The 12,639-nt window shown below is 38.2% G+C and overlaps 2 protein-coding genes across 8 annotated transcripts; one reads left to right on the top strand and one right to left on the bottom strand.

Annotated features, from left to right (window-relative positions):
- The first annotated feature begins 373 nt into the window (after positions 1 to 373).
- Positions 374 to 5,801, top strand: LOC137717446 (ankyrin repeat protein SKIP35). Of its 3 annotated transcripts, none has more exons than XM_088685437.1 (5): positions 374 to 549; positions 710 to 893; positions 1,217 to 2,058; positions 2,636 to 3,068; positions 4,674 to 5,801. In XM_088685437.1, the coding sequence occupies exons 3-5, from the start codon at positions 1,418 to 1,420 to the stop codon at positions 5,469 to 5,471; spliced, it is 1,872 nt and encodes a 623-aa protein (XP_088541563.1). In that variant the 5' UTR covers positions 374 to 549; positions 710 to 893; positions 1,217 to 1,417; the 3' UTR covers positions 5,472 to 5,801. The 3 variants fall into 3 exon arrangements, with proteins under 3 accessions (XP_088541563.1, XP_088541562.1, XP_068312928.2); XM_088685436.1 differs by having other exon boundaries at positions 411 to 549; positions 1,034 to 2,058; XM_068456827.2 differs by having other exon boundaries at positions 411 to 549; positions 710 to 2,058.
- Positions 5,802 to 6,071: 270 nt separating this feature from the next.
- On the bottom strand, positions 6,072 to 7,529 carry ARL (ARGOS-like protein). Of its 5 annotated transcripts, none has more exons than XR_011065774.2 (3): positions 7,144 to 7,529; positions 6,709 to 6,884; positions 6,072 to 6,612 (listed from the first exon to the last, which is right to left on the bottom strand). XR_011065774.2 is itself a non-coding variant. In XM_088685439.1 (2 exons), the coding sequence occupies exon 2, from the start codon at positions 6,542 to 6,544 to the stop codon at positions 6,176 to 6,178; it is 369 nt and encodes a 122-aa protein (XP_088541565.1). In that variant the 5' UTR covers positions 6,545 to 6,615; positions 6,709 to 6,855; the 3' UTR covers positions 6,072 to 6,175. The 5 variants fall into 5 exon arrangements, 2 of the variants coding, with proteins under 2 accessions (XP_088541565.1, XP_088541564.1); XR_015956466.1 differs by having other exon boundaries at positions 6,709 to 6,881; positions 7,243 to 7,529; XR_011065775.2 differs by having other exon boundaries at positions 7,243 to 7,417.
- Positions 7,530 to 12,639: the final 5,110 nt, after the last annotated feature.

The raw sequence follows: 12,639 nt of genomic DNA, 5'->3' as shown, positions 1-12,639 counted from the left end.
CTGATATTTTGCTAACAGATTAATTTGGTCCTTAATATTTCAAATCAAAATTGTTTTAGAAGTTTACGTATACACATCAATGTAGTCTATGCCGTTAAACTTGAAAACATCGTGCATCACAAAAATTAGGGACGACTTCGTTCGCTTGAAACGTGAGGGATCAAAATAATGAATTAGACTAACTTTGGGGAACATTTGTCATAAAAGCAAATGAAAAAAAAAAAAAATCCCTGTGATAATTTCGTAGACATAGAAGGAGAGGAATCCTCTCTCTAGATCATTTTCTCCTAATCCATCAAGTTCGGGAACTATTGAAAAATGAGCAAACAGCTAAAATTATTATAATTTTTTAAATGAACCTCTATTTGTAACTGTTGGATTATTTTTAAATGGTTCAAATTCTCAGACTAGATGAATTGGGAGAAAGCGATCCGAGGATGATTCCTTTCCGACAAAGAAATTAAAATAGAATAGAAAATGAATAAACACGACAGGGGTTTGGTCTGTGACGAGTCATTCTCTCCTCCTCTCCACCACAATTAATCTGAGGTTTGTTCTTCACTCTTTATTGAGCTGTTACTATTTATGCCCTCATTTTCCATTTTATTACTGCTTCATTCCCTTTATTTTCTCATTTCCACAACGAATTCTCTCCAGTTTTTATAAATTTGTTAAATTGGTGATGGAAAGATTGTGGTTGGTGCTCTAGGGATGGTTATCTTCTCGATCCTTGATTGGTTTCCGTTCTAGGGTTTTCCGGTGTTGTGTAACTGCGACTGTCTTCCGTGAAAGACAGGATCCTCTCAGCTGGACACTGCCTTTCAGTTCAGGCATTAACTGATAAGGTAGGGTCTTACCGGCGTTGGTGGGGCCCGTACTGGTGGGTTCATCAGGTATCGCTTAAGCTTAATCTGCTCTCTCTCTCTATGTAAAAATAAAAAGCATTTGGTATTTGACTGGTATGGTCGCCAGATTTGAACTTGTCTCTCTGGTTTGCTTGTTTTGGATTCTCTTTTTCCACCAACATGCATAGGAATTTGAGAATTGAGGGCTGGTTTTAAATTCACTGCCTGTTGCCTGTTGGGGATGACTTCGATTTTCGATTCGTTTGCATGACTCCGAGTGGAGCAATCATCCAAGGCGGAGGAGAAAGAGAAAAGGAGAATGCAATTTTGTAACCAGCTCGTGAATTAACCGTTTGGTTTTGTTGGAACAGGAATCGCCACTGGCGAGCAATTGGTTTCTTCCGCTATTTGTTGTTACTACTTTAAGCTGTTTGATGGTGCTGTTTGGGCAATTTGTGTGATTATCTGGTTGGAGATTGTTCTTTCCCTTCCCCTTTTAATCTTACTATTGAGTTACGGAAAATTGGGGGGAGGTGGGGGATAGCATAGCCTATACACTACAGTGGGTGAGGATGGAAAAGGGGATGGCACCTCTTGAGGGTAATGATGGTTGTATTGTGGTGAATGAGACTAATTCCGAAGACCCCATATATATCGACATGGAAACTGAAGAGTATGGGATTGATATTTCAAAGAATGGAATTCAAGGTTTTGCATCAGACAAAGGTGAGGGAAGTAATGTGGTATTCTCTAGAGAAGGACCTCTTGTCAGGAAGGAGTCAAGAATGCCCTCCAGTTGTAGTTGTAGTGCCAAGAAACTCAAATCTCGGGTTGATGTGGTAGACTTCAATCCGGAGAGGAAGGATAAAGTTGGGCAAGAGAAGAAACTCAGTAGACAAGATAGGATTGAGTTGGGTCGCATGTTTCAGGGTGCTGTTAGTTCCCATGATTGGGAAGCTGCTGAGAATTTGATCCTGGTAGCTGATCCGCAAACCCTGAATGATGCTTTGTGCATCACTCTGGACTCAATATGGTTCTTGAGCACTCACGAAGAGCTTTATGGGATAACGGAATTAATTAAGAAGATCATTGTCAATGGTGCGTATGACTTCACGAGAGCTGCCTTGCGTACTTCATTTCTTGCTTCGTGTGTTTCTGCTTGTCAGAGCCGTACAATGAGTCTTGCAGATACAGTCACAGTAATGGCCCAAAGGTAAGGTTTACTGCTTTTCAGCGTTCGTGGGGAAATATTATTTAGTTTAACATATTGCTGATAAGATTAAATTTGATGTAATAACATATATGTTTTTATTGTATCTTCTATAGTTAATGAGTACTCATCTTTAAATATTTGAAACCAGGAAATCTTTACAAGTTACAAGGTAGAATAAAATTAATCTAGTTCTTTAATGAAGTGAGCAAGCTCAGGTTGATTTTATGTAGTCTTTCCATGTCAGTTCATATGATACCAGGAAATCTTTTTATGAACATACATGTTGAAAACCTGGGTGTTACACTAATTAGAATTTGTCCTTTGGCCAACACCATGAGTAAGTAGAAAGCTTGGTGGGTTAGGAAGTGCCCACTTGCTACGAGAAAGCTTAAGATGCATCAAATTTCATTCCTTGAAATCCTTGGATGTTCCCTCCTTTTATTTATTTTATTTGAACTGTGACAGTGCAATGCGGTATTGTTTATTGTGTCTGCTGAGCACGTTGCCCATCTATTTCCACTTTATCCTGGAATTGGTGCGCCATTGCTTTATTGGTTACCCCTCTTTTTTTTTGTAGGTTGCATGAGCGCCTCCAGGAATGCAATGGAGATGAGGTCTTGAAGGCAGAAGCCGCTGCTAAGGTTCAAAAGTTTACTGAATGGGCTCTGAAATGTATAGGCTTTCATTCTCGCTCTCAAGGTAATAAGGATAAAGTTAACAATAGCTCATCGGTTGAGATCCAACTCCAGTTATCAGCATTTAAGGCATTCATAGATCTTGCTGGTAACCAGCTTTCTGGGAAGGACTTCACTGAGGCCTTTGATGCCGCTTGCTTTCCCCTAACTCTCTTCTCTAGTTCATTCGACTCTGGCTGGGCATCTGGGATCTCGGCAACTGCAATTCAAGGTTTGCTGGGTATGTTGGTGGAGGGGGGCGCAGACAATGTCAATCAGTGCTTCCTTGAAGCCTCTCGTTTTGGGAGTACTGAGCTTGTGCGCATCTTGTTGCAGGTGACTTCAATATGATCGTACATTATTTTATGTTTAGTTGCCTTCCTAGCTTTCAGATATTATTTTGCTTGACTACTTTTCTGTATTTGGTTTATGATCAATATTCAATACTTAGTTATTTTACTAAAACTAAATAAGAATTAGGAAGAACTATAATTATTGCTATAGTTATACAAATATAACCTTCATTCTTTTGAACTGTCATTGCAAGATGCTTTTGTATATTGATTGGTGCACATTGTTTTCCCCTTGCATGTTAAATGGTTGCATTATTGTTTGTTTAACATTTCCTAAACTTTTGAATACTTTTCTTTTATGTGTTAAAGTTTCCATCCTTTCTTATTTTTTTACTAGAGCAATGCTGGGAGCAACCGATGCCTCAGTTGCTGTGTCAGTCGGTCTTTGTAGGCGGGGCATGTGGGCAACGATTTTGTGAAAGTAAAATGGGCCTTCTGATTGCTAAAAAAGGAATTGACTTTTATACCCTTATTGTTCCTCCTCGTTCTTCTTCATTCAATCAAATCAAATCCTTGTTTTCTGTTTTCTGAGAACAAAAGACCAAACCATTCCCAGATTTGAAGAAAGATAATCAACAACAACAACAACAAAGCCTTTTCCCACTACGTGGGGTTGGCTGTATGAATCCTAGAACGCCATTGCGCTCGGTTCTGTGCCACGTCTTTTATTAGATCCAAGTACTCTTAAGCCTTTTCTTAGAGTCCCTTCCAAAGTCTTCCTCGGTCTTCATCTACCCCTTCAGCCCTGAACCTCTGTCTTGTAATCGTATCTTCTAATCGGAGTGTCAGTAAGCCTCGAAGAAAGATAATCCCAAAGAAAAATTTATCCAACACCAAATCCGGAATGGGAAGCAGAGCGGGAGTAGAATAAAGGCAACGGCAGCCGCCGGGACGCTGTTCCCGTCAAAACCACCAGTCTCCGACCCTTTGGGCACCATCTCAGCCCAAAATCTCCCAGACTGTACATATTTGCAGCGGCAACTCCCTACCCATCTCACCACCACCGTGCACCCCTGCATGACATGGACGCGGGCGTGCCTGAATTGAGTGACGTCGGTACGCTCCGTCACCGTAGAAACTGTAGGAGTCTCTACTCCCGCTGTTTCCCATGTTGCATTTGGTGTTGCTGGGAATTAAATTTCAAGCTTAACGCTTTAATCTTTCTTCAGAACTTATGGAGGAAGAAGAGGAAGAAAAAGAGTTGGAGAAAACAAAACGAGGGTATAATGTCAATTCCACTTAGCAATCAGATTATCCATTTTACTTTTACAAAGTCACTGGACGCTAGTTCGGCCCACAAAATGCCAAGTATTGTTCCTAGCATTGCTCTTTTTACTAATATTTCTGTAAATCTGGAATATCAATATTTTTGCTGACAGCCTGACATTGACATTTTTCATTCTGTTATGCATACTTGATGATATGATTTGCTTATGTATCTACACTAGAAGAATTGTGAGAAGCGATTGTGATCCAAGTTTTGCTTTCATGATGTATGGTTTGTGTGGTTGTACTGAAAAAAAGATATATGGTTTGTGTGGCATCTTTTGTCTCATTTTTGTTTGGCATATTGGTTTTGTGTTGGTAGATTGCCCAAAGGAACAGTTTGGATGTTGATGTTGACCTGGCTTTGGGTTTTGCTTCTCACTACTGCAAGATTGGTACTATGGAATGTCTTGTCGAAGAGGGAAATGCGATAGCTTTCTTGGGCCCTCTAATGAGAGCTGCTGAGAGGGGCTGTATGCAGGTTGTTGAGTGGTTTGTGAAAAGGGGCTGCCGAGACATGGAGCTCTGCCTTGCTCTCACCGCTGCAACTTCTAGCAGCCAAGTTGACGTTGCTGCCTATCTCCTTCCTCATGTTCCTCATCATGTCCTTGCTGCACTCAGTATTGAAATTGTGAAGGCTGCTGGTGAACGAAGTGGTGGTTCTCTTGATGGTGTTGCATTTCTTCTCCATTCCGACTTCTTAGGTGATCCTGCAGCCACTTATGCTGTTGCCAACAGTATTGCTTTGTCTGATGATGAGGGTGTAGCTCCCGAGTTAAAGGCTTTTCTTCGTGTGCACTGGTCTCAGGAAGCTTTCTTGGATGGAATAAGACAAGGACAAGAACACTACATAAACATTTTGAGGATTTTAAAATGGGGTGAATCTCCTATCTGCTTAAGAGATCTTCCAACCCCTCTAGGGATAGCGATTGGTTACCTGCCACTGTATAGGGAGTGCGTGAGGGCGGGTGGCTGTTTGTTGTCACAAAGGCTGAGAGGACAGCTTGTAGAAGCTGTTAGCCGGCTTGGCGGTGGAGTCTTAGAAGGGGCGGGCCAGTGCAAAGAGCTATTGGCTGTTCTGGAGCATCATCTTCCTCCATTTTTCACTCGATCTGCCTAGCACTGTGCAGCAAGATGTTGCACGTAGACATTCGCGGACTTGGTTTCCCCTTGTCCGAGGCTGTCTGATCAATTTGTAATGGATTATAACAACAGTTCAGAGATGGGGTCAGGTGACAAAGCCAAGGCTTGTCAATTTTCAATCCGTCATATGTTGTTGCCTTGTAATTTAGTTCGTTTACTGTCTACGTGACGCATACATTTCCGAATGCGCATGTTGTTGTTCTATCATTTAAAGACAGAAACCATGTGATATTCCATAAGAGAGCCGGCCGGCCAGCCACAGACAAAAACACTGAATTGAATTGCAAGTCTTAGTTCGCCTTCCCTACATTATAATTATTCTTTATCTAAAGTAATTCAAACCCAATTGAAACGTACAGATGTGATATTCCACAAGACCCTTGCTTTGAAATTAAGTTGTTCTTGCTTACGTTATCTTTATTTTGCAAAAAGGTAGTTTTCACGACTCATACGCTGTGAAATTTTGGTTACAAAAATATAACCTTGACGTTATGCGAAGGCTCGCCCTCAATATTCAATAAGGATGGAATTGGAAAAGTTGCATTGAGTGATCGGCTAAACAAGAAGAAAAAAGAAATAAAAACGAGTGTTGTTTCTTGTATTGAACATCTGAGTTTAGTACAAAAATTGTATGATGACAGTGAAGATCCTAAGTCTTCGAGACAAACGATTTTACTTAAGCTAGACGTATGTATAAGTTAAATCCCTCACATTCGACGGCATGAAAGCCAAGATCATAAGCACGCCCAGAATGCCAATGGGAAGCAGCAGCAGCATGAAAGGCGGGGGAGGTAGCGGCGGAACCATCAAAGGAAGGATGAGCAGAGTCGCCGTGAGGCATACAAGCAAAAGCAACGACTCCATGCTAAAGTAGCTGGCCGGCAGTAGTCTTATGCCACTCCCTCTACCGTGAGATAGGGTTCGCCGGTATTCTATTGCCTTCCCTTGTCTCTGAATCTGATGATAATACTCTACCTTCGGCCCTTGATCCGCTTGGGAGGGCTCTAGGGTTTGGGCACCGGAAACATTTTTTGTTTTCATCTCCTCCATGGCGCAACTTGTTGACGAGCGATCTGGCAAATGAATAAAACCCTGTGGCAGTACTAGTCTTGGGCGATCTGCTTCAGGAACATCAAAATTCATTTAGCGATGCGTTGGTCCACCACAGATAAAATCAAACCACAGAATAGAAGGAAATTATCTGTCAAACAGACCTAATTATCTCCCTAGAATCTCTTCCAACTGTAATGTCAACGAGAGGCAAGCAATGCAATGCAATGCAATGCAGAATGCAGGCGACAATTCCGTCGATCTGGTTCACTCGCTTCGTGCTGTCCCGGGAGGATCTCAACTTGGACAATAACACGCTCAGCCTTTCCTTGAGATACTGCTGGAAATGGCAAGAAAAAAAAAAAAGGATAGGATTAGTTTGATCATTCCTTCAAGTCTTTGAATGCAAGGCAATGCACAAAGAAACAAAGAAACCGATAAATCATGAGACGTCGTCCCTAATAATCCAACAGAATACAGAAGAGAAGAATCTCAATTTGAAATCAAAATCAAAATCCAATAACACGCTTAGTAACAAGAATCAATCAATCATTTCCCTTCCCCTCCGAAAAAGAAAGGCAAACAATGAAATCGCTTACTTCTGATCAGAGGGGATGAATGAAATAAGGAAATGAAGAACATAAATTAGAGAGGCTGAGGGCATGCATGCGGAAACGAAATCAAATTAAGCTTCATACAAATAGCAGCAGCAGCAGCAAGAAACAGAGTTGTTGAGTTTCAGAAATTAAAATAAGAAGAAGATGGGTCGGTTGGATCGGGTTGGGTTGGGTTGGGTTGGGTTGGGTTGGACTGGATGAACAATGTCTTGGGGTGTTGGTGTTAGAATAAAAAGAAAAGGATAAAGCTGCTCAAGGAAACGAAATGAATTTTGATGCACTGCATCTGTATATTTTGGTGCCTCTCGGTATTCAATTCTCTGTATCCCTTGCCCTTTCCTTGCTGCTATCCTTATTCTCCCTTGCCCCTTCCTAATGTTTGTTGCTTTGTTTTATGATTTTCTAGAGAGAGAGAGAGACAGAGAGAGAGGAGGTTTGGTTCAGTGAATTGGACTGTACGCATGGACAAGTGGGCCACTCTTTGCTGACATGCAAGTTGCTAGTTTTGGAAAATCAGGCTGGGTTCCCCGAGGTACTTCACCCCTGGCCACCCCCCTCTATTCTTCTCTCTCTCTCTTTCCTTCTCTTTCTAAAAAAAGGCCAACCCGTTCCGCATCTACTTTTAAAACTTGCAATGTAATTCACCCCTTTTAGATGAGGATGAGCCGGGTCTTGTCAACCGTTAAGTTCTTCAAAAATATTTTTAAAATGACTAGAAATGATACTACGAGTTGACTGTATTCATTCATTAAGGTCTTCTTTAATAATGTTTTTAAAATAATTAAAAGTATTTTTAAGTTTCAAAATACTTGAATTGTTTTTTACAAAAACTATCAGTTATGCGTTTCTTGCCGAAAACACTTTAAATATTTTTTTCATAATTTATTTAAATTTATTAAAGATTAATTTTAAAAATATTTTCATCAAAATTACTTTTAATTATTTTTTAAAAGCATTTTCAAAACCAGCTAGTTCATTTTCTATGCAAATAGCAAAACTGTGATGGTCAAGTATGGAATCATTCCATTCCCTGTCCGGATGTCTTGCAAGACACTTTCATACCTCAGGTTTGTGATCTATTTTAATTCCTTACAACATCTTCAAAACATTGCACTTTTATATCTTAAGTGCTATTTTATTTCAAAATAATACCTCCGTTACATTTTTCATCCATTGATCCGTTAAATGCTGACGTGGCTGCCACATATATGCCACGTTGCTCCCACACGTGGCAAATAAAATAATTTTTTATTTATTTAAAAAAAAACCTAAATTTTCTCCCAAAAAAAAAATGAAAAAAATAATAATAATTAAACCCACCATCCCTTACCCCTCCCCCCAGCGACCGAAATCCCTATCCCTAACCCAAAAACCTCCCGCAGCAGCAAGAAGAAGAAGAAGAGGGAGGAAGGAGGAAAAAAAATCCCAAAACCTAGTTCCTCTTCACCCCCCCCCCCCCCCCCCCCACAAATCTTATCCCCCTCATCCTCCTCTCCTCTCCCCGCAACTCCCAAACCCATCTCCCCCATCTTCATCTTCCCTGCAACCCAGGAAAAAAAAAAAAAAAAAACCCAAATCCCGTCTCGCCATCACCGGGTTCGTGGAATGGGTGTGGATTTAAGGAGTGGGGGTGTGTAGAGAAGGGAAGAGGGTGGGTGCAAAGGGAGGGAGGGTCATGGGTTGTGGGGTGCGCAAGGAGGGTCGTGGGCGGGTGGGGGTTCTTTCTGGGTTTCTGGTTTTAGGGGGGGAGGTTATTGGGTTTCTGGGTTTTGGTTTGGGGGGTTGACGGGGGTGGTTTATTTCAGTTTTTATTTTTATTTTTATAATTATTATTTATATTTAGAAGATTAAGGTTTTTAAAAAAAATTAAAAAATTAATTTTTGTTTGCCACGTGTCAAACATTTGGCGGCCGCGTGGCATATATATGGCAGCCACATCAGTATTTAACAGATCAAGGGATGAAAAATGTAACGGATGTATTATTTTGAAATAAAATAGTAGTTTTCAAGATTTTGTAAGGAATTAAAATAGACTCCAAATATGAGTTATGAAAGTGTAATTTATCCCCTTTTTTTATATATATTTTTTGTTTATTTTTTTAACAAACGATATTATCCATTTTAAAGAGGTAGGAAAAATGAGTTAAATCTCATAATGGACTAGTAATAATGTGATTCAAATTTGTTTTTGACGAAAATTAAACCTAAAACTTCTTACTTACAAGTAAAGAGAAACATCACTAGATAGAAATACTAGTTACGAAGATCCTGAGTCTTGGTTGCATTTAAAAATTGCAATTGGGTCCAGTCAGTGTGCCCCTCCGTCCCCATGGTATTCTCCTTTTTTAGTCAATCAGACAGCACATATTTCATCTGATCACCAAATCAAAATCCTAGCATGTCGATTAAGGAGGAGAATTATCTCCCTTTCTAATCTCTCTCATTTTCTTTCTCTTTTTATTTGAACAGTTACGATTTAATCACGTTAATATCTTATATTGATTTTTTATAAAGATAATAAGATAAAAAATAATTTATGAGAAGAGGAAATGAAAAGGGATGAGACTAAAATGAAGAAGAACCCTCCTCCGTCAATTAAATAAAATGAATGATTAAAGATTCAAATTCGTTATCAAGAAACTTTATGTTTTCCGGATCAAGGAAACTGTTATAAAGTTGATTTGTCCCCGTCCGTCCGTTATCCAAGTGATTAGAGATCCAATCAATATTAATTAATTAATTAATTAATTCTATTATTCTAGTTTTGTTTTGGGCATACGAAACGAAACCATCTCAAAATTAACAAAACCCACGGAGACAGCCCACAGCATAACAATATTAATCCGCAACTCTTTCTACTTGTAACCGGCTCGATTCGAATAATATATAATGAGACAAAAATCCACTTGGTTCATTGCAAAACAAGTAATGCCCTCTTTTCTTAAAAGTCAAAATCCAAACAACGCAAAAATGAGAACAAAACAAGAATATGGGGCCGGCGGCACAGAGGGAGAATTGTGTTGGTAAGGTCGTGTAGAAGAATGTGTATTATTCTCTTTATGTAGTGTCTTAACAAGAGAGATAAGGAATCATTCTCCTCCAAGAAATACAAATTCATATAGAAAATGATAACTAGAATCAAATATAATCTAAAATTTACATTTAAACTAGAAATTTACAACAAATTAAAGAAAAATTTAAGAAAAATGAAAACCAGAAATGGAAGCCCATAAATAAATAAATAAAGGATGAAGTTCATGTAACTACCTAATTTTTAGAGGTGAGTTGAAATTGATTATACCTTTTAAGACATTCAAAATAACTACTTAACGTTTTCAAAAATAAACATTTGTTATGTTCACTAGAGTTAAAAAATGGACAAATATGCAGTGGCATCAAGCGGACATGAGAAATGCCAACTGTGCAATGCATTCTACTTCTATGGCGCAATTGGTGTTAATAGTTGTGGATGACACATTAGATTCAACGTGTATTTAATTAGAAGTTTACACTTTTGTTACTGTTCATTTTTAACAAAAAATCATATTTTTGCATTTTTCTAGTACAATTCACTACATTTTATTTATCTTTTTTTTATTTATTAAAACTAAAGTTTTTTTGAACTTTTCGTTAGTTTCCTAAATTTTTTATAACACGCCTATTGAAATTTCAAAGTTATCAAAGTTGAAGATAGAAAAAGACGAATTAGTTGCGTAGAAAATTTATCTCTTCTAACTTCGACAAAATTTATAGAAAAAGACGAAATAGTCACGTAGAAAATTTATCTCTTCTAACTTCGACAAAATTTGAAGTTTGACATTTATTTTTTGGCCTAATTGGATAAATGAATCTTGTGGTGATATATATTCCGGAAATAGCCCATATGATAAAAAAAAATTCAGATTTAAACTCCTGTAGTAAAATCAGTTGGGAATTAAGTTCAAAATCAAAATTTTCATGATTTTCTCCCTTAAACTGCTTTTTTTTTAAAGTAAAGGGGTTACATAGTGCAACCTCTTCAAACAGTTTCTCAACAATGTTCTTCCAAAAGCTTACTAGCTCAATCCCAAGAACAAGCTTGAATTCCAACAATCTTATATGAGAGCAACAATGAATCAAAGTCTTCCAGCACTGATTTGATAAATTCGTCCATTTTTTCTCTATTAAAAAAAGGGAATTGTTATTAGCACTTCAAAAATCTCATTTTACACTCCAAATTTTCTATTTTGGAAAAGAAATACAACTTGTGAGGAGTGTAGAATGAGTTTTTTACCGTTTTCTTCTATAAATAAAACTAAGAATTTCAAAAAAGATATGGTTGGCTGCCCACTTCGGATTTTTTTGGCGATGATCATGGGGATTTGTAAATCGTGTACGTTTATCGTACATCGTACAATCAGTTTTTGTTAGGTACTGTTTGTATTTAATTTTAAATAATTTAAAATGATTTCTGACCGTACGATGTATGATGAACGGATATGATTCACGAATCCTCGAGATCCTCGTAAAGAGGATCCGGCGAGGATCCAGATTCGCTGGCTGCTTCGCAACTGGGGCCCGCAGAGGATGCTTAGTTGTTGAGGGTGGAACCATGGCTAACGGGGCTAACGGAGAACTAATGAAAATTTAGTTTTTATGCTTAAATTCTAATGGAGTTTACCACAAAGGTTTAAATCCTATATTTTTTTTACCACAGGAACGACCTTTTAACTTCCCTATTATTACATGATTATTTATACAATTAGCCCTTATTTTTTATTCAATCTACAATGAATTTGGTAAATAATTTAATTTAATCTAATCCTAGTCTAATCCTAAACACCGTCCGAGTGTATGCATGTGTGTAATAGTGGGAGATAGATTTGATATGCAGCCAAGCCAGCAGAATACGCATGAATCATGATGATGGCATATGGGCATGCATGTGTGATGTGGACCTTCACTACCCAACTCAATGCATCTTTTATCCAACTAACAATTAATTAATTAAATATTATACAACGTGTAATTTGAAAATGTAATGCAATTTTCTTTCCCTGAATTGTGTAAATTGTGTAATTCCCATGATCCCATGATCCCATCGCATCCCATCCCATTTTTATTTTTTCAAAGGATGGAAGTTTTAAATAAATTCAAATGGAAGTGACTTCATCAAAGGTCAAAATACGGAACAACCATTATGGTTTCAAAGGATCTCATCTATGAAGGCAATCCTCACTCGAAACAAAAGAAGCCACTAATTATGCTTTCTTATTACAATCACAGGTAGCAAAAAAAATAAAAATTCTACTAACCTCAATTGTTGTTGTAAACATTGTGTGTCATATAGGCAACCTTCAAGCATAGCATTGTATTACATTGCACCACTAGACATCCTATCCCATACTTGAGAATCTATTTGAAAAGAAATTTTTCTAAGACAGGGTATTCCATGGATGCTCCACATATCATAATATAAATGAAGAAAAAATATTTTTT

The sequence above is a fragment of the Pyrus communis genome, chromosome 15 (genome assembly GCF_041283825.1).
Source record: "Pyrus communis isolate YQ-2024b chromosome 15, ASM4128382v1, whole genome shotgun sequence".
Taxonomy (NCBI): Eukaryota; Viridiplantae; Streptophyta; class Magnoliopsida; order Rosales; family Rosaceae; genus Pyrus; species Pyrus communis.
Note: the sequence above shows the minus strand (reverse complement) of the source record. Positions and strands in the feature narration are given on the sequence as shown.